At 35.5% G+C, this 25,941-nt stretch overlaps 2 protein-coding genes across 3 annotated transcripts; one reads left to right on the top strand and one right to left on the bottom strand.

The window, feature by feature from the left end:
- The first annotated feature begins 1,745 nt into the window (after window positions 1–1,745).
- Window positions 1,746–12,231, top strand: LOC101741017 (N-glycosylase/DNA lyase). Of its 2 annotated transcripts, XM_004928777.3 has the most exons (6): window positions 7,174–7,760; window positions 8,641–8,982; window positions 9,440–9,551; window positions 9,794–9,964; window positions 11,075–11,269; window positions 12,074–12,231. In XM_004928777.3, exons 1-6 carry the CDS (start codon window positions 7,684–7,686, stop codon window positions 12,164–12,166), a joined length of 990 nt encoding a protein of 329 aa, XP_004928834.1. In that variant the 5' UTR covers window positions 7,174–7,683; the 3' UTR covers window positions 12,167–12,231. The 2 variants fall into 2 exon arrangements, with proteins under 2 accessions (XP_037872309.1, XP_004928834.1); XM_038016381.2 differs by lacking the exons at window positions 7,174–7,760; window positions 9,440–9,551; window positions 9,794–9,964; window positions 11,075–11,269; window positions 12,074–12,231 and adding an exon at window positions 1,746–2,876 and having other exon boundaries at window positions 8,641–8,793.
- Window positions 12,232–12,625: 394 nt separating this feature from the next.
- Window positions 12,626–21,945, bottom strand: LOC101745622 (beta-chimaerin). Its single transcript, XM_004928975.5, has 8 exons — window positions 21,740–21,945; window positions 21,464–21,665; window positions 20,788–21,018; window positions 20,031–20,263; window positions 18,145–18,396; window positions 17,888–18,019; window positions 16,174–16,279; window positions 12,626–15,165 (listed from the first exon to the last, which is right to left on the bottom strand). Exons 1-8 carry the CDS (start codon window positions 21,771–21,773, stop codon window positions 14,997–14,999), a joined length of 1,359 nt encoding a protein of 452 aa, XP_004929032.1. The 5' UTR covers window positions 21,774–21,945; the 3' UTR covers window positions 12,626–14,996.
- Window positions 21,946–25,941: the final 3,996 nt, after the last annotated feature.

Genomic DNA, 25,941 nt, shown 5'->3' with positions numbered 1-25,941 from the left:
GGCAGGACCCTTTTATATACTCAATCGTAAAGGTCGAGGTAGCCGTCTAATTAAGTGCTATCTCTGCTTATTTGTGTGTTTGCGTTACAAATGTATCCACTTAGAGGCCGTAAGCGATTTAAGTAAAAATGCTTTTATTATGACACTTCGCCGATTTATAGCTCGACGAGGAAAGCCAGCGGAAATATTCTGCGACAATGGTCGCAATTTTGTTGCTGCTGCGAAAGAAATAGGTGATTTTATTAAATCCGCTGCAGTACCTCTGTCTGATTTTGCTAGCCAGGAAGGCATTAAATTTAATTTCTCACCTGCTTACGCTCCTCACTTCGGTGGTATATGGGAAGCTGGCGTAAAGTCCGCTAAGCACCATTTGCGCCGCGTCGTGGGAAATAGTCATTTAACATTTGAAGAATTGTCAACCTTGTTTGCGCAAGTGGAGGCTGTACTAAACAGTCGTCCCTTATGCCCTCTTCCTGCCTGTCCTAAAGACCTACTTTCCCTTACCCCAGGGCACTTTCTCATCGGGAGACCGCTGAACGCAATGCCTTCTCCTGCTTTGGAAGACCGACCAGAAACATCTTTTCAACGATATGCAAGGATTGAGCGACTCCGCCAGCATTTTTGGAAAAGATGGCAACGGGAATACATTGCTGAACTCCAACAGAGGACAAAATGGCGGACTAACTCTGGCAGACTGAAGATCGGCGATCTGGTTCTTTTACAAGAAGATAATGCTCCACCCCTATGTTGGCGTCTTGGACGAGTTGCTCGCCTTTTCCCTGGACCTGATGGAGTTTCAAGAGTTGCCGATATTACCACCACCAAGGGCTGTGTACGGAGACCGTTTACGAGGCTTTGTCCCCTTTTCATGGCTGATGAATCTGGCTGAAGAAGAAGGCTTGAAGAAACCTTTTTTGTATTTAGTTGTAACTTGTATTTAATTTTAATATTTATCTTTGCTGAAGTATGTACTATTATCTAGCTTGAGCTTAGATTATTTACTCTATTTATTTACTTAAGTCATTGATTTTTTTTCAAATTTAGTTCATTTGTTTTGTTGTACTTTGTTAAATTAAAGAGCATTTCATGTTCACTCCCGGGGCCGGAAGATGTTCAGGCCAGTGCCTTCAATTATTTTAGAGCAATACCAAAGATGCTAGCCTTCTAAGGCGCTAAGTATCACAGCTTAATAAGTTCATGTATTTCACAATCATTCACTACCCGCTCTTCAAGCTCGCTGTACATCTCCATTAAAATATATCACAATAATATCAAGAGCTGGAGTTTTATTTACCACGAGAAACTCCCTTATGTACCACAAGCCGGTACAGCACTTAATATGATAGTGACACAGAAACTTTTAAAAGATTGAAAATTAGAACAACACGGTTTTATATGGTCTCCGGATTGTAGTTAAGATTTTTAAAACAAATGAATAATTTACAATGGATTGGATGCTTAGATAACGTTGATACTATAATGAGAAAAGGGGTTCTCCTACGATTACCGACATAACAATCATCAAAATTAAGTAATATTGTTTAGAGATGTTATACTTTGCCTGTCTTATTGATTATTAATTTGTTCAAATGTTCAAACGAAATAAAATGTTCAATCAAAAAAAAAAAGTAGTGCATATTATGTTTCGTTCCCTTTGCTTGCTTACAAAATGGAGAAATAAAAAATATTGTGATTTCGGTTTTTAGTAGTGTTTAATCTATGACTTCAAATTAAGTAAACAAAAGTGTGTAATAAGTCTCTACAAAAAAAGGGCGGGAACGTCAAACTAAATAGGCGCTTTTTTCAAGTTAATTTTAATTTATTTGGTTTTAGCCCTTTTTTACGACATTGTTTCCTAATTTTTCACTGTGTTTGAGTTTAAAATTATATTTCATAAGTGTGTTCCGTAATAATGGACGATGACGACGGGGGTGAGGGCTTCAGCTCCGCCCCTGTGTCCGCTCCCATAATAATGGGAAAAAGAAGAATGAAGTCATCTGAATACGACGAAAGCCGCAAAATAAAAATGACTTTCATTAAAAATAAGCGCGGTCTTTTTAAAGACCACCATGCTCTTTACGAAGACCTTACAAAAAAAGAATACCCAGTGCTTCTTCAATCAAGCATCTCACAACCAAATAACAGAGTCCCAATGGACCTGTTAAGAATCAACAAAGCATTAAAAAATATTCAAGGGGTCCAGTATGTCAAAGCTGCTGGGAACTTTTTTGCTAAAATTTACTTTGGCTGTGCTCGAGATGCCAACGCTTTTTTATTAAATGTAAGTTTTATGGAGTTAAACAATTGGACAGCAAAAATACCTTACGATAGCATTGAGAGTCAAGGAATTATTCGAGCTCCTGTGGAATTGAACGAAGAATCTCTTTTAGTAAATTTAAAAGCTTCATGCACAATACTCGGAGTAAAAAGATTTTTCAAAAAACAAGAGAATGGAAGTGACAAGCCACTGCAAACTGTGCTGGTTACATTTTTGGCGTCTAGCCATCCTGATCACGTCACATACGAGCATATTTGGATGCCTGTTTCGGATTATATTAGACCTGTGTTACAGTGCTTCAAATGCTACAAATTCGGACATGGAAGTGGTGCCTGTAAAGCCACTCAAGTTTGCTCTATTTGTTCAGGCAATCATTTTTATAAGGAGTGCAGCACTCCCAACATCTTCAAGTGCTCCAACTGCAGTGGGCCACATTCTGCAGTTTCTTACTCTTGCTCAGTAAAGGCAGCCAAGGTTGCTGAAGTAAAAAATAAGATCATCGGCAAGCAAACATCATATGCAGCCATACTAAAGACTCCTGTTATTAAGAACCCCGTGACCTCTTCTGACATACCTATATCTGCGAAGACCCCTCAAGGTAGGGCTTTAATTTCAGACATTATCAATTCAGAAATTGTCATCAGAACCTTTACAAAAACTTTAATAGAATTGTTAAAGAAAAAGGATTCTAAATCCCCTTCTGGACCTATATCTACTCAATTAATTAAAGAAATGCTAGTAACGAATTTTACATCATAAATTATGGATAGTTCTACTCAATCTTATATGCATAATTCTGTTGGTCAGTTTAATATCATTCATTGGAACTCTAGAAGTTTATTTCCTAAATTAGATCAACTTAAAGATTTCCTCAGTAAACTTGACAAGTGTGTTGATATGATTTTATTCAATGAAACCTGGTTAACTTCACATAAAATCATAAAATTACCTGGATTTAATGTTATAAGAAGAGATTCCAACCACCCACATGGTGGGGTTGCTATTGCATTACGCTCTAAGTATAAATTTAAAATAATAGACACAATTTCTCAATATCATTTTCAAAATATTTTAATTACAGTTTACATTAATAATTTTTCTTTTGACATTCTATGTGTTTACATTCCTCCACCACCAAATGGTAAGTTCACTATTAATTTATTGAAAGATTCATGTTCTAAATTTGTTTCAAATAATTATTTAATAATTGGTGACTTCAATGCACATCATACTTCCTGGAGTTCAAGAGTCAATGATAGAAGAGGTAAAGCCCTTCATGATTATGTGGAAAGTTCTGAGTTAGTTTGTTTAAATGATGACACAATCACAACCTTTGCTCCATTTGGTCAACAAGGAAATGTATTGGATCTAGTATTCGCTTCCCCTGCTCTTAGCTCTAGTTCCACAGTTTCTGTCCTTGATGATTTGCTCAGTAGTAATCATTTCCCTCTACTTATTGAAGTCTTTAACGATGCTTTTCTTCCTTCCCATCCTTCCTTTGGCCCGACTACCTCTTCAATAAATCAAGTTGATACACTAGATAATACCTCTTTAGCTAACATAAATTTTAATAAGATTGACTGGTCAAAATTTAATAAGTTATGTGAAAGTGAGTTTTCAAGTTTTAGCTTCGCTGATAACCCTCTTGAAAATTATATGTTTTTGAGTATTTTACATGACATATTAATGACTTTTGACAAAAAGTGTTACTCGCACAAAAAACGGAATTGTTCCAAAGCTGTTCCTTGGTGGAATGCTGATTGTGATCGCGTAGTTTTACAAGCCAAAGTTGCTTTATTATCGTACAAGCATTATCCAAATATGGAAAACTATATTATTTTCAAAAAGCTGGACGCTTTGAAGAAAAGAACTTTATATGAAATAAAACGTTCAAGCTGGATGAATCTTTGCTCATCATTCAATCGAATGACTTCGAGTAAAATTATTTGGGATCACATTCGTAGATTTAAACACGCTAAACTCAATCATATTTCTTCGTCTTCAAGTTTTTTTCAAAATCCCGCTAATGCATCTTTGTTTTTGGACTTGATAACTGGTTCTGAGAATGAAATTTCTGAATCTAAGTTACAAGATTTTTTTAACAGCCACGGAAAACCGGAGGCTCAATGGATGGTAGACCCATTCTCTATGGGCGAATTTGCGACTGCGTTAGAAAATAAAAAGGAAACCTCCCCTGGTCCTGATTTCATCCCTTATAAAGTAATCAAAAATCTTCCCCAGTATGCTAAGGAAATTTTATGGCAAATATTTAATGATCTTTGGCAAAACAACTGTATTCCTCCGATTTGGAAAACTCAACATGTAGTACCAATTTTAAAGCTTTACAAGGAACCCAACTGTATCAATTCTCACAGACCCATTTCTTTAACTTCTTGTTTTTCGAAAATTTTCGAAACTATGTTAAAAAACAGGTTAGAGTGGTTTACTGAAAATAACAACTTAATACCAAGTACTCAATACGGATTTCGTAAAGGTAAAAGTACGATAGATAACTTAAGCTGTTTGATTGGCGATATTAAAAATAACTTCCATAATAATCAATTTACATTAGCGGTATTTTTAGATATTAAAGGGGCTTTTGATAATATAGATCATTCCTACCTTATTGAAAGTCTACATTCTTTAGGCTTTCCAGGACATGTTCTGTTCTGGCTGTACAATTTTCTGAACAAGCGCTCTATGTTTTTGAAAATTAAATCTAGTTTATTTGGTCCTAAAATTTGTACTAAAGGTACTCCTCAAGGTTGCGTTTTATCACCTCTCATATTCATACTTAGTTTAGTACGTTTCATAAAGAAAATTCCAAATTCTGTTAAACATTTATTTTTTGCTGACGATCTTGTTCTCTATGTAAACTGTAATGATATTAAAAGTGGTGAATCGGTTATGAATAGTTGTTTGCGTAATATTTACGATTTACTTACTAATTCCCTAAAGCTTGAGGTCAATATTTCCAAAAGTTCTGCAATTTTATTTTCCCAAAATGGATTGCATTACCCTAAAGTTTTATACAATTATGATATTATTCCTGCTCAATCTTTTGTAAAATATGTTGGTCTTTCTCTAGATTTTGATCTTTCGTGGAAAACTCATATTGATGTTATTTGTAAAAGAGCTGAATTAGGTTTGAATATATTAAAATCGCTAACTGGAGTAAAATGGGGAGCTGATCCCAAAGTTTTAAAAACTATTTACATTGCAACAATCCGAAGCCATTTCGATTATGGCAGTATGTTCTTTTCGGACGCGAATTTTTCTATTCTTAGGAAATTAGATATTGTGCAAAATAGAGCATTACGAATAATTACTGGTGCTATGATGTCGTCTCCAATTAATTCCTTGGAAGTTGAGGCTGGTATTGTTCCTCTATTCATACGAAGAAGTTTTATAATAGATAATTATTGCCTTAAGCTTATTAGCCGTGATAATCAAGTAACTTACAGGTATTTGAAGTATGCAAATATTCCAAATTATAATTTAATTCCGCTTCCTAATTCTTCATCCATATCCAGTGCCATAACGTACTTGAATTTTGAATTTCAGGATGTGGTATTTTGGTCTACCCTATTGCCTTGTTTCGAATATAACTTTCATGACATGTTGAGAGATGTGGCTGTTGATCTAATCAAGTTTAAATCTAAAAATGATTTTCTGGAGTTCCTTGAAGATAAGACTGATTTTGTTAAAGTGTATACAGATGGCTCTAAAACTAAAGATAGAACTAGTTTTGCATTTTTTGATTCGTCCATGAACATAGGATCAGTTTATAAATGTAGCAATTTTTTCTCTGTTTTTTCGGCTGAAGTACTAGGTATTATATATGCTTTAGAGCACATTCGAGTAAATTACTCTGCAGGGGACAAAATTTTAATTCTATCTGATTCAATGAGCGCCTTGCAAGCTCTTAAAAATAAATGTATTAGTGCATCTGTAAATTATTTAATTTATAAGTTAAGAAGTTGTTTGAGTTTTTTGTATTTCAAAAATATATTTATTGAATTTTGCTGGGTGCCAGGTCACTCTGGTATTGTGGGTAATGAATTTGTTGATAAATTAGCCAAATCTACAAAAGATATAAATATTTCCGATTTTAAAGTTCCGTACTCAGATTTAGTTTATTCAATTAAACAAAATATGATGAAACGTTGGTCTAATTACTTGTCTAAGTCCAGAGAAATGAAAGGTAAATGGTTAGCTGAAATAGTCCCAGTACCTAGTACTAAATCTTGGTTTGATAATTTTAGATTCTTCCCGGGAAGAGCCTTTATATCGATTATTTGTAGATTACGTATAGGCCACGGCCATTTTCCTGCGCATCTTTTTAGATTAAAGTTAAGTGAATCAGCTGCATGTACTTATTGTAACTCTGGCATGTGTGATCTAGATCATATTTTTTTTTAATTGTCCTGAATTCAATCAACAGAGATTATTGTTTAATGCATTATGTAAAGACACAGGCTTAAAATCTATTCCTAATTCCATTCAAGGTATTTTAAAGCTTCCACAACTATTCTCAATAGTGTATAATTTTGTACTTCACACTATAGGACGACTATGAATGTATCATAGGTCTCTTGCTTATGTGCAAGTTTAATTATTTTTTTATAACGACTCATATTCTTTTTTTGTTGTTTGTTGAAAGAAAACTTGTAATTTTTAAATTTTTTTTATAGTAAGTTCTTGCAATTCATTTTGTCATTAATTTGTTATTTTCAATGATTTGTAATTGTTTCTTAGTTTGGTTTGTTTCTTTTATTTGTGTTTTATTGTAAGTTCTAGTTCATGTTCTATTTTTTTGTAAAATTAGTTTAAGCTGATGGCCGTGTTGCCAATGCTTTCAATAAATTAAAAAAAAAATTAAGTAAACAATAAATAGGACTTTTTGGCGGGAACGCGAGGAGTGAAGTTGTGTGATTTGTTTTATTTTGTCTATTTAGTGTTTCTTCAGGTTTAAATGTGTAATAACGGTGGTTTATTAACTGTTTAATATCTGTGAAAGTGCACAAATGTGGGAAAATGAAACAAAGCTGCTGGACGTAACTTCTCGGGTTCCTCCAAAAAGTCCACTGAAAAAATCTCAGTAAATGACCACCATTTTACTGCGATTATATTTCATCCCATATCATCTCATTTCATTAAATTTCATCCCAGTTGATTAATGTTTCAAATTAATCATCTTCATTTCATTTCACTCCATATTATAATTTTTCATAAAATTAAGAATATAAAGTAAAATAAGACATGACTTAAAGGTCTCAGTTACCAGGTCATAAAATCTCTTAAAAAAAAAAAAAAATAAACAATAAATAAACAACGAAATTAAATTCTAAAAACCAAAAGAATAAAAGAGAAATAGTCATATCACAGACACTAAAACAATTTAAATGTCTTGGAAGAAATTAAATTGTCAACCACATGATTTACAGTTATTGGCTACGCTTTCGGGTGGTCAAAGTTTCAGGTAAATAATGTGAAAAATACATTATGCGAATTTAGCACTCATTAACCGGCGCCATCTAGGCGGGCTTCGGATAGCCTGCCGCCCGAGAGGGCTGGTGGTCGTGGCGCCGAAGACCGCCGGTCCGGCGTCCCGAGGGGGAGGGTAATGGGAGAAATGTGCTCCGCACTAAACGCTTCACGTTCCCCCCTTTGCCTTTTCATGAGTTCTGTGTCATGTGAGGTTTGGACGTTGGTTGTTGAGCGACAGGAGGTTTTAGTTGGTTCGACTCCGACATGCTCCACCCACCATCCCCAGTGGAGGACGGAAGTCCGATGATTTCCTCCTGACCAAAAAAAAGAGCGAATTTAGCAAGTCCGCTGCTATTTCTTGAAAATTAATAATTAAATATCTTAATTACTCTAGCCCTAGCTCTCTACACTTTTCCGAATCTTAATCATTCTTCAATGTGTATCCCAAATGCTGCATATGGACGCTGAACACAATGACCACTGCCTGTCTATATGCTCGTCTACCACCAATGGCAAAATAATCTCCCTCATCGATACCATCCCTCTGCACTCATTTAGGATACCGCCCACTGCATATTTTATTAAGTCTTATACAGCGTTATAATCGGACCAGTGGACAAATTGGATGATGATAAAAAGCTAAACTAATGCTTTATGCAATAAAATAAATCAGGATGATATACCTTTAGGTTAGGAAATTACAAAAAAAAACAGCCGGGTCATAGGAAGTTTTTGTTTTTCATTTAATGGTGATGTTGAAAGTTGGTTACTATCTAAACATGAACTTTCTCTTCATCATTATCTTCTCCAGATCCCTACACAATTTTTGCTAATCTGTTAAATTTTTTTAAAATTTATGTTAATTTGTTTAGATGGACCCACAACACAGAAACAGATGAATGGACAGGCATATTCTCAAAAACAATTTGGAAACTCAAACAGGGTGACAACTGTTTGTTATACCAAGTACTGGGTAGTTTATTGAACTTTCCAGAAAACAATGGCAGTAATAACAAAAAAACAAATTTCAAAAAGTTGTTAGAAAATTACCTGAGGTTAGATTATGATCTCAAAGAATTATATAAAGACTGGTCTAATAAAGATGAGCTATTCAAATCAGCTGGCCAACAGTTCTACGGAGTAAGGATGCTTAGACAAGAACCTGTTGAAAATCTTTTCTCATTTATTTGTAGCCAAAATAATCATATTTCAAGGTAAGTAATGGATGATCTGTATGTATGTATGTATGTATGTATTTTGACAATTGAAAAGAATAAGTTATTTTTTTATATTATTAAAACTACATTTCTGTTTATAATTTTCGTTTTATTATTTCCGGACACTTTGTAAATACTTTGCACAAATTTAGTGCAATTAATCATCTGTTACCATGAAAACTGTAAAGTATTTGCAATATTAAATATATTAAACATAGTTTTCATATTATCTGTACCTTTTGGAAGCCATAGAAAATACTAATTTTCATTGCTTAATTGATATTAATTTGGCTCTTCTTTAGATGGTTAATTTTTCAAAATGGTCTTGTAATTCTTATTTAACTGTTTAATATGAAATTTGTTGGTTAAAAAACCTTTAGCTCTTGTACGATTATGTACGATAATTCAATAATTTTGTTTAAATAAAATAGTGATTTTTACTTAATCGTTTTAGGATATCGAGTATGGTGGAAAAGCTGTGCACAAATTATGGTGAAGAAATCTGTAAGCATGAAAATACTGTGCATTACTCCTTCCCTGATATTGAGAAATTGGAGTGCCCAAAAGTAATAGCTCGAAACTAAATTATCAGACACTAATGATAAAACTTTGTTAATTTCTTAATAAATGAGTTATTTTAAAATAATAATAATATGATGTGATCATGCTGTTAGAGTCTGCTCCCGACATTGTGAGCTCCATTATTATTGTTGTCTCCTTTCAACACAATAAATGATTCTTTTGCAATAGAAATGGAAACAAATATAAAACTAATTAAAAAAAAGTACAGCACAAAATATTATTTCAGGTTGAAACACAACTAAGAAACCTAGGGTTTGGATACAGAGCGAAATTCATACAAAAATCAGCATCACAAATAGTTGAATGGGGTGGTGCGAAATGGTTTGATGGTCTTCAAAACATGAAGTACAAAGATGCTAAATGTGAACTCATGAAATTACACGGAATCGGACCTAAAGTGAGAAACATATCTTTCTGGTCTATGTCTCTCTGTCAGACATATTTCTTTTTTAAGTAGAAATACTAGAGTGTAGTTAGATGGGCTGAAGGTTATGACCCCTGATATTGGATCTGGAGTGCTTTGGGCAGAACTTGATTGAAGTCCTATTTATGTTGAAGTAATACTTCACATATTGTTCAAACTGGATTACTGAATTTCACTTCGACAAATCGGCACGACACGAGAAGCCGTAGCCGCCGGTAACTACATTCCCGATCCTGTGAACAGAATGGAAAGCAGTCGACGTCGCCCAAAACACGTCATTTCGGATCTTCCCGATCCGCTAACGGTGCTTTTAGGTACCTCAAGCACCGACGAAGAAGGGCTCGACGAGTAAATTAACCCACAGACACAGCCCACTGAGTTTCTCGCCGGATCTTCTTAGTGGGTCGCGTTTCCGATCCGGTGGTAGATTCTGCGAAGCACTGCTCTTGCTAGGGCTATAAAATACCAGATACACAGAAGTGAGACTGATCTATTTAAGCTCTAATATGGCTTAGAAAGATAGTTAGATATGAAAAGGATACCCTGATACTCAGGACCCATGGCAGAGCAACAAGTACAAGTAACAGCTTAAGACAACTGGCTTATCTACAACTGCATCTGCTAAAAAGCCCGGAACATTCCTCTTCGGTTTCTTCTTTTTCTCTACTTAGATAAACCGAATAAAACATTTAAAACTAATCAAATAAAAAAATTATATGTTCAATAATTCTACAATTAGTAGCATTGATCATAAGCATGTGAAAAATAAACTTTTAACTTGACTCTCATTTAATGGTGGTAGGACCTCTTGCGAGTCCGCACGGGTAGGTACCACCACCCTGCCTCCTTCTGCCGCGAAGCAGTAATGCGTTTCGGTTTGAAGGGTGAGGCAGCCGTTGTAACTATACTGAGACCTTAGAACTTATATCTCAAGATGGTTGGCGCATTTACATTGTGGATGTCTATGGGCTCCAGTAACCACTTAACACCATGTAGGCTGCGAGCTCGTCCAACCATCTAAGCAATAAAAAAATAATAAAAAAAAACAAAAAGGTACTTATTAAAATATATTCATTGTATCAGGTCGCGGACTGCATTTGTCTTATGTCACTAAATCATCTCGAAGCACTGCCAGTGGACACGCATGTTTATCAGATAGCAGCCCAGAACTATTTACCACATTTACGAGGAAAGAAGAATGTAACAGAAAAGATGTACACAGAGATCGGAGATCATTTTAGAACGCTCTATGGTGATATGGCTGGGTGGGCTCACACTGTGAGTATCTAAAAATGTATTATTTTTCAATATTATTGGTGTACAATACTAAAAGGTCGTTGCATGTTTTTTATTACGGTCATTTAGCCAAGTATTCAAGTTCAAACGAGGTTTGTGGAGAGTACTTACGGTAGGCAGCGGCTTGACTTTGCCCCTGGCATTGCTGAAGTCCATGGGCGACAGTAACCACTCACCATCAGGTGGGCCGTATGCTCGTCTGCCTACAAAGGCAATAAAAAAAATACTAAACAGTTAACAGCAATTAACAGAATAGCTCTTAGGATGATATACATTTTTTGCATTGAGAAGTTCATAATGTTGTAACATCTGATATTAAATATATAACATAAATATAGCAGAGACGAAAAAGCGAAGAAAATAGCTGGACATTACTTCTTGTGTTCTGAAGTTTAACTAAATTTGTAGCCTTTTAAAGTACCATTTAATTTCGACAATAATATAACAAAGTAGCTTAAAGAAGTTCAGTAACCAATAAACAAGTGGGTAGAACAAATAGAAACAATGGAATAATCTAAATAGAATAAATAAAGGATTCATTAAGTTCCTTAGTTATATAACTATTTAATAAAAACTATTCACTATCTTTGTGGAATATTACTTTTGAAATCCTTAATAAAATTAAAGAATTGTTAAATTTCTTCTAAGATAACTCTTTATTTTGGCCCCAAAATGATAATATCATATGCAGTAGAGTACGTTCGGCCGACCTTAAACTCGTGCGTAAAAAAGAAAACATGTCAGATTTCGCTATTGTTATTATTATTCCATTATTGATGTTTCCAGATTTTATTCTGCTCAGATTTAAAGAAATTCCAGCTTGGTGATAATTCTCAAGTAAATGAATGTTCAAAACCGAAAAGAAAAAGAAAAAAGTAATAGGTACATTTAAGTTTAATTATAATTATGTTTTTAAATACAGAATGTTAATTCACTCTATAGAACTTTGTTTCATTTCTGTACATGATATTGTATGACGGTGACTATTAAATCTCGCCGGATCTTCTCAGTGGGTCGCGATTCCAATCCGGTAGTAGATTCATTCATTCGCGAATCAATTGCTCTTGAGTTGCTAGGTCTCCTTCGGAGGCGCTCGGACAATTGTTAGCGAGTCGGCTATGCATTTCTGGTGTTACTGCTCCACAGAAACAATAACCATTTACCATTACAAGAATATTTACGTCTGTCTTCTATGCAAAAAAAAGAAAGGTTCTGTTTAGAAGAAGAGAATAGCAGATGATCTGCTAGACTTGAAGAGCGAGGGGGGAAGGAAGGGATGTACAGACAAAACGTTTTTTGTGACAACGAAACCGTAATTAAAAATAAATCAAAATACACTTTTCACAACACACATTTTAATTATTGTACATAAAGTAAAATATTATAATGGTTCTTAAAACTAAAACATAGATGACAACCTGGAATGGTTTAAATACGATTATTCTTTTAAAAAGATCCAATTCCTATATCACAATTTTAATACATTAATAATAATAGCGGCTTGGCTCTGCCCCTGGCATTGCTGACGTCCATGAGCGACGGTGACCACTTACCATCAGGTGGGCCGTATGCTCGTCTGCCTACAAAGGCAATAAAAAAATAAATTAAAAAAAATACATTCAAAATGAATCTTATACCTTTAAACGATTTATAATAATATGACAAAAGTATTCAATAAGACATCATTAACGAAAAAATAATGCTCTATTAGCAATTCACGCAGTTTATGGGGCCGTTATGGAAAATGAATAGTCTATAACAGACTGATTCGGTGTCTGACTGATTCGAAATGTCCACTTCATATTTACCGACTAGTTTGTTTTATTGTAATTTCTCTGGACATATGTACCTAGTGATATTATTAATATATAAATGAATATAATTGTTTATCCTATTGTGCAACGGGTCGGCAGTTATAATGGGTCTAGATTTCATAACGGTGCCGAGGTGATGTGACTGTGATCGCGGGTAGACTGACGACTGCGTAGAACCGTTTTTTTTTAAAGGTATTTTATGACCTGGTAACTAAGACCTTTAAGTCATGTCTTAATTTATATTCGTATTTTTATGAAAAATGATATTATGGAGTGAAATTAAATGAAGATGATTAATTTGAGACATTAATCAACTGGGATGAAATTAAATGAAATGAGATGAGATGATATGGGATGAAATATAATCTCAGTAAAATGGTGGTCATTTACTAAAATTTATTGCTTAAATGGATGGACGAGCTCACAGCCCACCTGGTGTTAAGTGGTTACTGGAGCCCATAGACATCTACAACGTAAATGCGCCATCCACCTCGAGATAATTTCTAAGGTCTCAGTATAGTTACAACGGCTACTCCACCCTTCGAACCGAAACACATTACTGCTTCACGGCGGAAATAGGCGGGGTGGTGGTACCTACCCGTGCGGACTCCCAAGAGGTCCTACGACCAGTGATTACGCAAATTATAATTTTGAGGGTTTGGTTTTTATTACACGATGTTATTCCTTCACCGTGGAAGTCAATCGTGAACATTTGTTGAGTATGTATTTCATTAGAAAAATTGGTACCAGCCTACGGGGTTCGAACACCGGTGCATCGCTACATACGAATGTACCGGAAGTCTTATCCTTTAGGCCACGACGACTTCAGTGGACTTTTTGTTTCATTTTCCCACATTTGTGCACTTGCACAGATATTAAACAGTTAATAAACCACCGTTATTACACATTTAAACCTGAAGAAACATTAAATAGACAAAATAAAACAAATCACACAATTTCACTCTTCGCGTTCCCGCCAAAAAGTCGTAGAACTGTTAGGAGCAGGCTTATCTGTCTACCCTCTTTATTATCCGTTTTTAGATTTAAACAAACTATATTACTACGAAAAACATTTTATTGCTTACCTCGGTTAGCTAATAAATTTACTAAAACATTTATAAACGATTGAAGGTAGGTCTAGTTTAGTGAAAATCCTTTTTTCTTTTTAATGAATATGCGACATGAAGTCAGTGTTTTAAAATAGCCCCTCACCTCCAGAGCCCAGTCCCCTCAAATAAAACAGTCTAACACTGTGCCTAGTGGCACGGTTTCCAACACTGGCCCTAACAAGAGCAGTGCTTCGCTGAATTTACCACCGGATCGGAATCGCGACCCACTGAGACGATCCGGCAAGAAAACCCAAGTTAACATAACACCGACTGGAAGAGCATCTTGTGTTAAAACATTTGGCACTTGCATAGTTTTTCGTTGAGTGTCTTCTTGAAATCATTAAGTATAAAATTATATTGCACGTTATAATATATTATAATGTACTTAGAAGATAATTTGTGAGATTATGTTACATTATCTTAAATCTATAAATGCTTTTACATTTAGTATCGATATACTTAAATATAATAATAGATTGTGAAAGTCATTTGTGCTCGATACGAATAATGTTTGGTAGATACAAACAAATAATCTACTGTATTTTTGAAATAAGTGATGTTTATTATAATATGAAGAAAAATCACAGAATTATTTGGTCTAAAACTTTTTCAATTACATTTACATTTGAATTTCGTTTTAAACTATGATATTGTTTTGTATCGTTCTCAACTTTTTAGATAGATCCGAGACGATAAAAAAATCGATAATTAAAAATTTACGTATCTGGCAACACTTTGATCGTGCAGGGACCCTATTGACGTACCATAGACAATTATTGACGTTTATCACTTTGAGTCTTGGTATATTTGTGGACAGTGCTCAATCAATATCTGAAGAGCTCGAATCTCGAAGGCTAGGTCGGTGATGGCGGGCGGAGTAGCTACTAGTGTTGGCGCGAAAACGGTACTCAAATTGTGAGCGCTCATCTTATTAACCTCTGCTTGTTGGGACACCCTGGAACAAATCCATTTACTATGTTGGACTCTCTGCAATGTAAGCGAGCTCGGGACGTCTGAAGTTTTGTAACTATGTACTGATAAAGAAAGACATTCCTTTGAAGAGTCGCTTGAAGTGATTAGTGTCATCACCTCCCTGTCCTAAATTGGATTTTACACACCCTGGGTTTATTTGGTTATCGGAGTCGGTAGACATCGCAATGTGAGTGCCGCCGCCCCACTTGAGACATGAGGTCGAAACCCCAATTGTATTGTATAACGGTTGTCCCTTGAAACCTGAGCGCATGGCAGAAATAGGCAGGATGGTTAATTTTTTGTTGCGGAGTATGTGAGACTTGACGATCTGCAGATGTAGAGAGCAAACCGCGGGCCCAAAGATGTTTAGGTAGGGCGCCGCGCGGACATGCCCCCTTAGTTCGCGTTCCCTAATCTTAACCCCGGGGCCCTACAGCGGACGATGAAACTTAACCGAGCTTATCTATAACAGCAGTAATTACGCAAATTAACAATTCTCCCGGGGTGTTCTTTTATATTCCTTCACCGTGGAAGTCGAACAGGTGTAACGCACATACCTCCAGGTAAACCAGCAGTCGGGAAACTTTTTTAAATATTACCCCAAAATATTTTTGTGTAAGTTGATATTACCTCATGGCGAAGAACAAAAAAAAACGAAATCGCTTCTTTTTAGCATCTTTCATGTTATAGCCCCCATGATAATTTTGAAAAGAAAACGATAACTAAAAATTTAACGATTCTAAAGAAGTTTCACTTCAATATACACTTTTTACTCACAATAGATTCATTTTTACCCCCCAAATTTTCATTTTACCGCATTGAGGTAATTTACCCCGGTTCCCCAACCGTTGAGGTAAAAGCGGAAAAGGAAGTAGGAAAGGGGATCCTGACACTAGACCGGGAAAACGCTAAGAAGAAGAAGTACAGACAGTAAAACGAAATTACAAACAGACTTGGACTAGTTACTTTTTTGTATGTATAAAACACAAACCTGTGTAAATGCTGCATCATGTACTGAAGACAGTTGAAGTGAGCAGGCGGCAGCGGCTCCAGACACTGCCTCAGCATCATTATCTGCTGCGGGATAGTCTTCGGTTCTGTAAATAATAAATATATACTTATCTATACTTAATATATAAAGCTGAAGAGTTTGTTTGTTTGAACGCGCTAATCTCAGGAACTACTGGTACGATTTGAAAAATTATTTCAGTGTTAGATAGCCCATTTATCGAGGGAGGCTTATAGGCTATATAACATTACGCTAAGACCAATATAAGCGGAGCACCGATAAAGACTGTTTCAAAATAGGGGTTATTTTTCCCTTTTGAGAACTTCCGCTGCGTGCGCTGCAGAAACGATTAGTTTCGCTAAAGTAATGTATGACGGAATTGTTCCCCTTTAAAAGATCTAAAAAAAAGTCCGCGACGGCATATGCTAAGGTTGGCTCACTATAACGTTTTTTATCCTAACCAAATTTGTTCTAAAATAAAGCATTATTTGTGAACTATTCTACGCGGAAGAAGTCGCGGGCAAAAGCTATTATATTATAAACGCGAAAACCTTTCACTTTTGCCTGCTTCTACACTATTCTCGAGATACGTGTTTCTGTTTGAAGTGTCGGACACTACGACTGTGTATCAAGATGGGAGTGGGGTATTCGTGTTTCGGTGAGCATGAGCTTCGGGAACAAATCACGGTAATACTATTCTCTGTCCCTAACAAGAGCAGTGCTTCGCAGAATCTACCACCGGATCAGAAACCCGACCCACTGAGAAAATCCGGCGAGAAACTCAGTGGGCTCTGTGTCTATGGGTTAATTTACTCGTCGAACCCTTCGTCGCAAGCGACGGGTTCGGCGAGGACGGTGACCGGTGCTTGTGGTACCTAAAAGCACCGTTAATAGATCGGGAGGATCCGTAATGACGTGTTTAGGGCAACACAGTCTTCCTTCTGTTCTAACATTCATACCACGTCGACTGCCATGTGTGTATGTGTGTTGTGTGATAATTATATCAGCGCCCTACATGGTGAACTGATATAATTATCTTGATTTCTGTTAGTAAGGCGCGGAGTATCCAGAACACTCTGGGGAAAGATGAATCCGACGATACTGAGAAGGAATCTATTTCTAAGAGACCTAACAGACTGAAACATACACTAAAAACCAAAAGAAGGTAAAGTTAGGCAATCCAAGCGCCTTAGTAACAAAAATCGACATAATTACTTCAGTGCGCCGCGTAGGGCACCGGTGACCTACACGGCAATCAACGTGTAAATCGAAATTAAAAATACCTTAAAGAAATTATTAGACGTGTTATTACCACATTTTTCACATTCGATTAGTTCCCGACATTTTGGCGTGTCGCAAACGCCATTATCACAGGTGGGCCCGTCAAAATGAATAGCGCAGTTTATTGTATATAGCCGAGAAAGTTTAAGTAAAAGTTTTTTTTTCTTTCAAGACCTTCATAGAGGTCTATGGATCATAGACTAGTAACGATTGAGATTGCATTTCAAAACAATCGGCAAGAAATTCAGCTTTTGCTCTTTTCCAAATACATAAATTAAACATCAACATTTAAATCTGTACACATCTTAATACATGTTTGAATAATGCAAAACTTTCGTAACGCTATCTTGTCGAAAAAAGTCTGAGTTTTTTTTTTCTTCCAAAAATGTGTTTAAATATTTTAATCTCGACTCACGTATCGCCATTACGAGCTTGGGGTGGACTTCGTATGTGATCAACGGCACGGGCAATAACCGTAAATAAAGTTTCAGAGTTCCCGCTATTACGTTTATGTTGCTGTACACGCTGAGATCCGTTGCTTCACCGTCTGCAAGAAAAAGGTCATTTTTAAACCATATTTTTTTTTACTTCTAAGCGTCGCTAGCATCTGCTCTCTTGAGTTAATTTTTTGAATCGATCTTCAGACATTATAATTTAAAAAAAAATACTCACCTCGATCAAAGGCCAATTTCAATGCCTCAATTTCGTCAGCGAAACCGGACACCCTGTATATGCCTTCAGAGTCCATTCCCCTAGATTCTATTTCGTTCACACACTTCGTCACAACGAACGGCATCGTACTGGAATGCGCATTCAGGAGCGTCGTCAGATCTATGCCGAAGACACCGCGTAGCTTCTTTAGATCGGGGACGCAGTGATTAGGAGCGCGTTCCGAACATTTCGAATGAGCTATGAAGCCGCAATCTGGAGATTTAATGAAAACGTTTAATAGGTACGACATGTCCTTCTTTAAAAGAGGCTTGTGGAGAGTATTAAGCGGTAAGGAGCGGCTTGGCTCTGCCCCTGGCATTGCTGAAGTCCATGGGCGACGGTAACCACTCACTATCAGGTGGGCCGTATGATCGTCTGCCTACGAGGGCAATAACAAAAAAAGGGTGCGTGTACTTATGTACGCGCTGACCCAAAATCAAGTCAAGGAGGATCAAGTTTATAATCGCTGAGACAGAATAAAACACTTTTATCTATACATATAAATAAAATTTGTGTGTCTGTTTGTAATATTGAAATAGTCGCTTTTTACTACATGCATAAATATGAATATATATACGGTACATACACCAAAAAAACATTTTTTACAATTTTTGTCTGTCTGTCTGTCTCTTTGTTCCGGCTAATCTCTGGAACGCTGGACCGATTTTGACGGGACTTTCATTGATAGGTAGCTGATGATATAAGGAGTAACTTAGGCTACTTTTGTTAGAGAAGCTTCGCCTCGCGGCGTCACCCGCCGTACGTCAATAACCGGTTACATCGCGGGACTCAGCTATCAATAATAAAATTTAATGTTTCCGAAGCGAAGCGAGGGCGGGTTGCTAGTTACAAATATAATTAGATAAAATAAAAATTGAAAAAAAAATTACTGAAATGCAACACTATAAACATATTATGGAGGTTGCTAATATTTTTTTAAATATTAGTATGTATACACAATGTTCCCATGGACAGTTATTTATACAATTTTTTTTTTTGTATAAATCACAGATAAGAAAGCATACAATGAATTATTATGGTGTTTGCATAAGTCTTTAGATATGTTACAATAAATTATGTGATTCCAAGGGTGCCATGGTCTCAGGGTTTTATATGTTATCTGGTCAAGGTTTATTTTAGTTTTTCATTATTAATCTATACGAAACTATAGTTTTATTTATTTCATAAAAAGTAATTAAAGACGATTTTTGAATACATAATAAATATGTGCATTTTAAGAAGGAACTATTACTGCTGGCTCGAAGGCCTTTCCAGTTTCACAAGGACAGGTGGGCGAGCACGGGTTCAGCCAGGAAGGATGGGACCTCACTGAGCGCCTCCAAGGGAGACCTATCAACTTAAGAGCAATTGCTTCACGAATAAATCTACTACCTCTAAGAGAATCCAGCGAGAAACTCAGTGGGCTAATGTATGGGTTAGCTTGCAAGTCACTCTTTGCTGAGTTCGATGAGTACCGTTACCAATATGCTTTTACGACTGTGTAAAGGTGTGTGTGCTGTAAACTCATCTTTTGTAGAAGTTTGGACATGAATACTTTTACCACTCTTAGTATTAGGTTACTGGTGGTAGCACCTCTTGTGAGTCCGCACGGTTTGGTACCACCAACCCGCCTATTTCTGCCGTAAAGCAGTAATGCGTTTCGGTTTGAAGGGTGGGGCAGCGGTTGTAAATATACTTGAGATCTTAGAACTTATATCTCAAGGTGGGTGGCGCATTTACGTCGTAGATGTCTATGGGCTCCAGTAACCACTTAACTCCAAGTGGGCCGTGAGCTCGTCCACCAATCTAAAATTATTAACAAATATTATGGCGAAATACATTTTTACCTTCACATTTCACTCCCTGTGCAGTGAAACCCCATAGAAAATTGGCGCAGAATTCACACCAGTTTAGCCCTTTGAACGTGTGGACACGAAAATTGTGTGATTTTGAGTATTTAATGACTAATGGATTATTTTCTATAGTGGGAGTGAGTTCGCAGATTGGCTTTATAGATGAATCAACTTCAGTGATTTTCGATTCAATTCTGTTTAATATTGGACTTGACTTGTTCGAAGCTCTGAAAATAATGAATTCAAAATTTTAGTAAATAGATATACATTAAATGGGCATAAGTACAAAGTACTGGGATATGCATTACCTAATAAGCTTTCTTTTACAATTTACAGTTTTCATAGTATAAGTAGGAATATAAGATAGCATTTTTATATATAGCACAGTAGCACAGACTAACCTACAAGGTAAGTTTGGCCATGGATATAATTAAGGATACATTATATATTATATTATATTAAGGATATTATATAATTAAGGAATTGGATATAATAAAGCCAAAACTTGTAAATTTTTATAGTATTTAAATCACAATATGGAACTACAAAGAATACTTACATTTCTTTATTTATTAATTTGCAAAATAACTTTTTTTTTTCTTTTTTTTTTATTGCTTAGATGTGTGGACGACTAGCAACATTCACTGTTGCTGGAGTCCCAAATGGTAAATTCATATTTGAATTAATAAAAATGTTAAATAATCACTATTTGGACCAATTTACAAGCTATAGATAGTAAAATATTACTTACTGTTGTATTTTAGATAATGTATTTAATTTTCTTCTATTTAACGTCACATACGGGCTGTCCGTGTAATTGGCCCTTGAGTTGATCATCTCCAGTATATGATGAGCTTTTATCTCCATGTGGCAGGTAATGAGTCCATCCGCAACAAGGTCATATATAGTGTCATAACGTTTATCTTTTATGTAATGTGTTCCATCATAGTAAAGTTTATAATGATGAACTTTGTCATTGAATCTGAAAATATGTAAAAATATCAATTTAATTTTTTTATAATACGATACACAGTAAAATCTGTTTTAATTCAACAAGTACCCACAAATTCAAAGATTACTGCTTAGAATTTGGTTGATTTTAATGTTATTATAAATTTAGACAATCGAACAATTCACATTTTTTATAATGTAATATCACAATTACTTATTGTATATATACATTGTAATGAATTTTTAAAAATTTAATCCGTAACAAAACTCAAACAAAAACAAAAAAAAAAAAAGTAATTAAGAATAAATATCTTGGTAATGTATCTTACAATACATTCTTCATTTCAATATACTTTCAAAAAATATATCGGAATAGGTTCAGGTTTTCTGAAGATGTTTGTAACGACATGGACAATTTTTTATTTCTTTTTTACGATTTTCGTATATTATATAATAGATGATACAGTGTGTATTACCTCCAAGTCAGTGTGTAAAAGTCGTTGTAGGGATTCCCTTTTCTAATCAAGAAGGCACCGTTCGGTTCATTTTCTAACAACAGTGTGGCTTCCTTATGTCCTAGAATGCCATGAAATTCTTTCCCGTAAAACTTAGGTCTATCCGGACAATGGTCACAAGGAACCCGCTTCGGTACAGGAGCTTCCATTTGAATACGATACACTGCAAATATTCCCATTTAATAAAAGGAAGAAATAAAAACAAGCATTGTGACTGGATTATTTCTAGCCACTTACACTCTGGTTTCCAAATATTTTTCAAGTTCTCCATTTTGATTTTTTTTTATCAATATAAAGTTTTTATCGCCGTCCGTATTTTTTAATTAATTTAATTTTGCCAAAGCATTGAACGTTTGTAGTTGAAACTCAGAAACGTAAACAAAACTTGCCATTTGTCAACATTTATCATTCGTGCTGTTTGACGTTTGTTGACGTTTGACATTGAATAGCACTAATGTTTGGTTTTTCACTAGACACAAAGAAAACCTGGACTATACAGCAAATTTGTTTGTAATAAAAATGCTTCTTTAATTAACTTAAAAGAGGTGAGCTTAGACCACAACGTAGATATTGGGTGAGATAAAATTAAATAGATTTTAAATAAAAATATGCAAAATTACTAAGAATTCTATGATCCCTTTGAATGAACCCTAGAAGCCATGTCCAGCTAAATTGGTTTGCGTAGATCCTATTACACTTCTCACTGATTGTCCATTTCAGCAAATCAGTTGATTTCTCACTTAAGAGTGTTGCTTGAGAACCTGGATCAATCAAGCGCGCAGCCGTATGGTGTATATATATTCGTTGATTGCCGTGATTATAGCTGTTACCAATAGGGCTTGTCCTTGTATAGTTGGTTTATTTTGTTTCAGTTCCCGTATACTATGCACATTCACACTTATTAATCCATAATAATTACATGTTTGATCTTAAGTTAAGCGCTAAATTAACAAAATAAAACAATTCCCAGAGCTAAGCACCAAACATTCCCCCTAAAAAATTATCACTAAAATTCAACAATAAATTTAGTAAATTCTATAAAAAAAATTATCGCAATATTTAGTAGGTGAGTAGATAGTTAAATATAATATGTAGATTCGGGCCTCCTGAAGGTAAGTAGTCACTGTTGCTCATGGCCTTTAGAAATATCCGGGCTTACAAGCAAGTCACTGGCTACTATGTACTAATACTGTACTGCTTACGTACCACAAATTATTCATAGTACGGTCTAATTTTATAATTGTACAGAATGCTTCACACATGGTAAGTACAAGCTTGAAATGAAACGTCACAGGCTTATTTCCAATGTAGTCATACTGAAGTACTCTTGAGTCATCGAAGTGGTTCATAAGCATTGAGCACAGCCAAACACGTCGCCTTTGGCTCTTTTCAAATTTTACCTGATCAGCATCTATGGATTATCCATCCAACTTACCAACTGCCAACTATCGCAGTCTTAATTTACGGGCGTATTTATATGCAAATTACGTTTACAACCGCAGAGCAGACATATTATTATTATTATTACCGAACTCCATATCAATAGCCTAATGCCATTCAAGAACATAATGACGTCGTCGTGACCTAAAGGATAACACGTCCGTTGTACCGGTGTTCGAATCCCAGGCGGGTACCAATTTTTCTAATGAAATACGTACTCAACAAATGTTCACGATTGACTTCCATGGTGAAGGAATAACATCGTGTAATAAAAATTATAATTTGCGTAATTACTGGTGGTAGGACCTCTTGTGAGTCCACACGGGTAGGTACCACCACCCTGCCTATTTCTGCCGTGAAGCAGTAATGCGTTGCGATTTGAAGGGTGGGGCAGCCATTGTATAATTGAGACCTTAGAACTTATATCTCAAGGGCACATTTACGTTGTGAAGTCTATGGGGAGCCCCATATGTACTTTGGAGTAATAATTCCTACCTCTTTTTTGTTGCCACAATTTGATCAAAAGTAGTCAGCTGGCTTGAAACGAAACTTTGCGGAATTGATTATTATTATCAAACGACATTATTCCTTCATCGAGTAAGTACGCAGTTAGTTAAATACTCGATACTGATTAATTTTACACAAGCAGATAATTTTTGGAAATAAAATGCTAATATTAATTTACGCATATATACGGGCTAGAAGTAATTGTCCGTGACCTTAATATTGAATTTTTCGAGGAAATTTTCGACAGATTTTCAACATACCACGATACACAAAGGATTCTTATCTCTTTCAATTGATATGAGTACAAAAAAGGAGGTTAGCGTCCTTAAGTATTAACATAGAGATCAAATTATTATTTGATGTTTGATTGCGCTCCAGTTGAAAAAGAATAAAAATAAAACTTGTCGAATGTAAACTGTACGCATAGATAATTAAATTTTAGGACGACATAATTATTATGGGCAATGAACAATACCATCATATTTAATAATACCTATAATAAGGTTGAAGAACGCAATCTTAATTACCTACATAACTAACTACATAATACCTTCTTACTGGTGGTAGGACCTTTTGTGAGTCCGCGCGGGTGGGTACCACCACCCTGCCTATTTCTGCCGTGAAGCAGTAATGCGTTTCGGTTTGAAGGATGGGGCAGCCGTTGTAACTTACTTGAGACCTTAGAACTTATATCTCAAGGTGGGTGGCGCATTTACGTATTTACGTATTTATGTATTTAGTTGGAATAGCGCCTTTAATGGCAAGCGCAACATACAAACATCCAACTCCTTACAAATTTGAGTTAACTTTTATGTGATCGCAAAAATAATAAACTCGCACTAAGGACACAGACTGTCAATTCATTGTTGGCCTGTTCCTATTCCTTCCACAGCTTTGAGTTTCTGGCTTTTGCAATCTAATTTAAAAAAATTACATGCCCTCCGGCCGAGTTCATCTCCTCGGAAACCATTTTGTAATTATTTTGACCAATCTGATGGCCGAACCGTTGACACTTAATGCTTACCATTTTCAAATTTATGTTTGGTGAGTTTGAAAGCGCACAATGAATGCGTCTTAATTGCATCGACTATTAAAACATAACCTAAAAAAAGTTTCACTTCAAATTTTGTACGGGTAAAAATATACCGAGCCCAGCGCCCTCCTGTTGAAAAATAAACAGCTATGTAGATACATCGAAACCATCGATAACACTTCCTAGATACATAATATTATTTAAAAAAACAATTGACTGCTATTGATTCCTGACACAGTGACACATTTTTGTGTTGGTAGATGCCATGTTTCGGTAGAAGGTTGTTTTTATTTTTCGTTTATCTTTTTTTTTAGTTTAGACCTCTGTCTCCATGTTGGCGGCGATAAGTGAGACATGTTGGAAATTAACTGACTCAAACGCCCCCTGGCGTGTAACAAGTCGCGCCGAACCTAGAATGAGAGAGAACTCGAATATAACCCACATAATTTAAAGACTTAGTAAAGCTAGTATAACCCCTCGAGACTACTAGCAATACGAAGGCAAAAAAAGTTAGGTTAGTTAGGCATTTCCTTCAAAATTATTTCCCTAATGCAGCAATGCACAAAACCCGCTTTGTGACTACGTCATAGCCTTGCCCCTAAACATATTGCTTATTTTGTTTAGCATTCATTCATTAAATAATAAATTTTCCTATTAATGACGAAGGGATTCTCGTCTGTCGGGACGGGATATTGATTCATATTCGTGACGTCTTATTAGTGTACTACAAGTAATAATTCGTAGTAAATGTGTAATCAAGGTTGGTGATTGATTCATGGTAGATCAATATTTCATCTAAATATTTCTGATGCTGACAACCCTGTTTAAAATTGGATTCGGTATGGCGTTTGGGGTCTAAGCGTAGGTATTTGTTCTTATCTCGCGTGTATGTTTTCGATACAGCGGATACATAACACAGGGGAAAATCCCATCTTGGAACTGTGCCATGTAGAAGGATGGTAAATGTTTATAGAAAAAATGTAAAATCAGTATCTTATTTTCATCTATCTTATCTGTGTTATCTTTGAAACATTGAACATGTGATGTTATTTCAATTTTTTTCTCCTATTCTGCTAAATGTCTTGTAGGCTATACTTTCATTTTATAAAGATCATTTCCATTTATCGATAGTAAAATATTTTCAAAGAATGTGTATGTTTTCAGAAGAAAAACAAAACGATTCATGACTTAACATATAAAAACATTTAAATAGATCATGTGAGATTCCATTTGTCTTCTGAATATGATTGAATTAATATTTGGTAAAATTATTATTGACTAGAGGTCCCGCAGTAGTCGAAATTCGACTATAATTAATTGGAATTGTAAGTTTGTAACTGTTATGATTGCATTTTATACTTCTATAATCACAAATTTCGCCAAGACTACACTATAAAAAATATTAACAAAGACAAACAATATTTAATCTCAATTTGACAACAGACGTCAAGAACAAAAG

The sequence above is a fragment of the Bombyx mori genome, chromosome 16 (assembly GCF_030269925.1).
Source record: "Bombyx mori chromosome 16, ASM3026992v2".
NCBI classification, from domain to species: Eukaryota; Metazoa; Arthropoda; class Insecta; order Lepidoptera; family Bombycidae; genus Bombyx; species Bombyx mori.
Note: the sequence above shows the minus strand (reverse complement) of the source record. Positions and strands in the feature narration are given on the sequence as shown.

What these genes read in the sequence shown, in the direction of transcription:
- LOC101741017 (XM_038016381.2), top strand. Translation starts at nt 1,913, where the DNA reads ATGGACGATGACGACGGGGGTGAGGGCTTCAGCTCCGCCCCTGTGTCC. An exon ending in ATCTGCGAAGACCCCTCAAG is followed by an intron (nt 2,877 to 8,640) that starts GTAGGGCTTTAA and finishes TAATTTGTTTAG; the next exon opens with ATGGACCCACAACACAGAAA.
- LOC101745622 (XM_004928975.5), bottom strand. Translation starts at nt 21,773, where the DNA reads ATGGAGAACTTGAAAAATATTTGGAAACCAGAGT. An exon ending in ACAGGGAGTGAAATGTGAAG is followed by an intron (nt 18,397 to 20,030) that starts GTAAAAATGTAT and finishes TTAAATCTCCAG; the next exon opens with ATTGCGGCTTCATAGCTCAT. An exon ending in ATGATGCAGCATTTACACAG is followed by an intron (nt 15,166 to 16,173) that starts GTTTGTGTTTTA and finishes GATTTGTTCCAG; the next exon opens with GGTGTCCCAACAAGCAGAGG.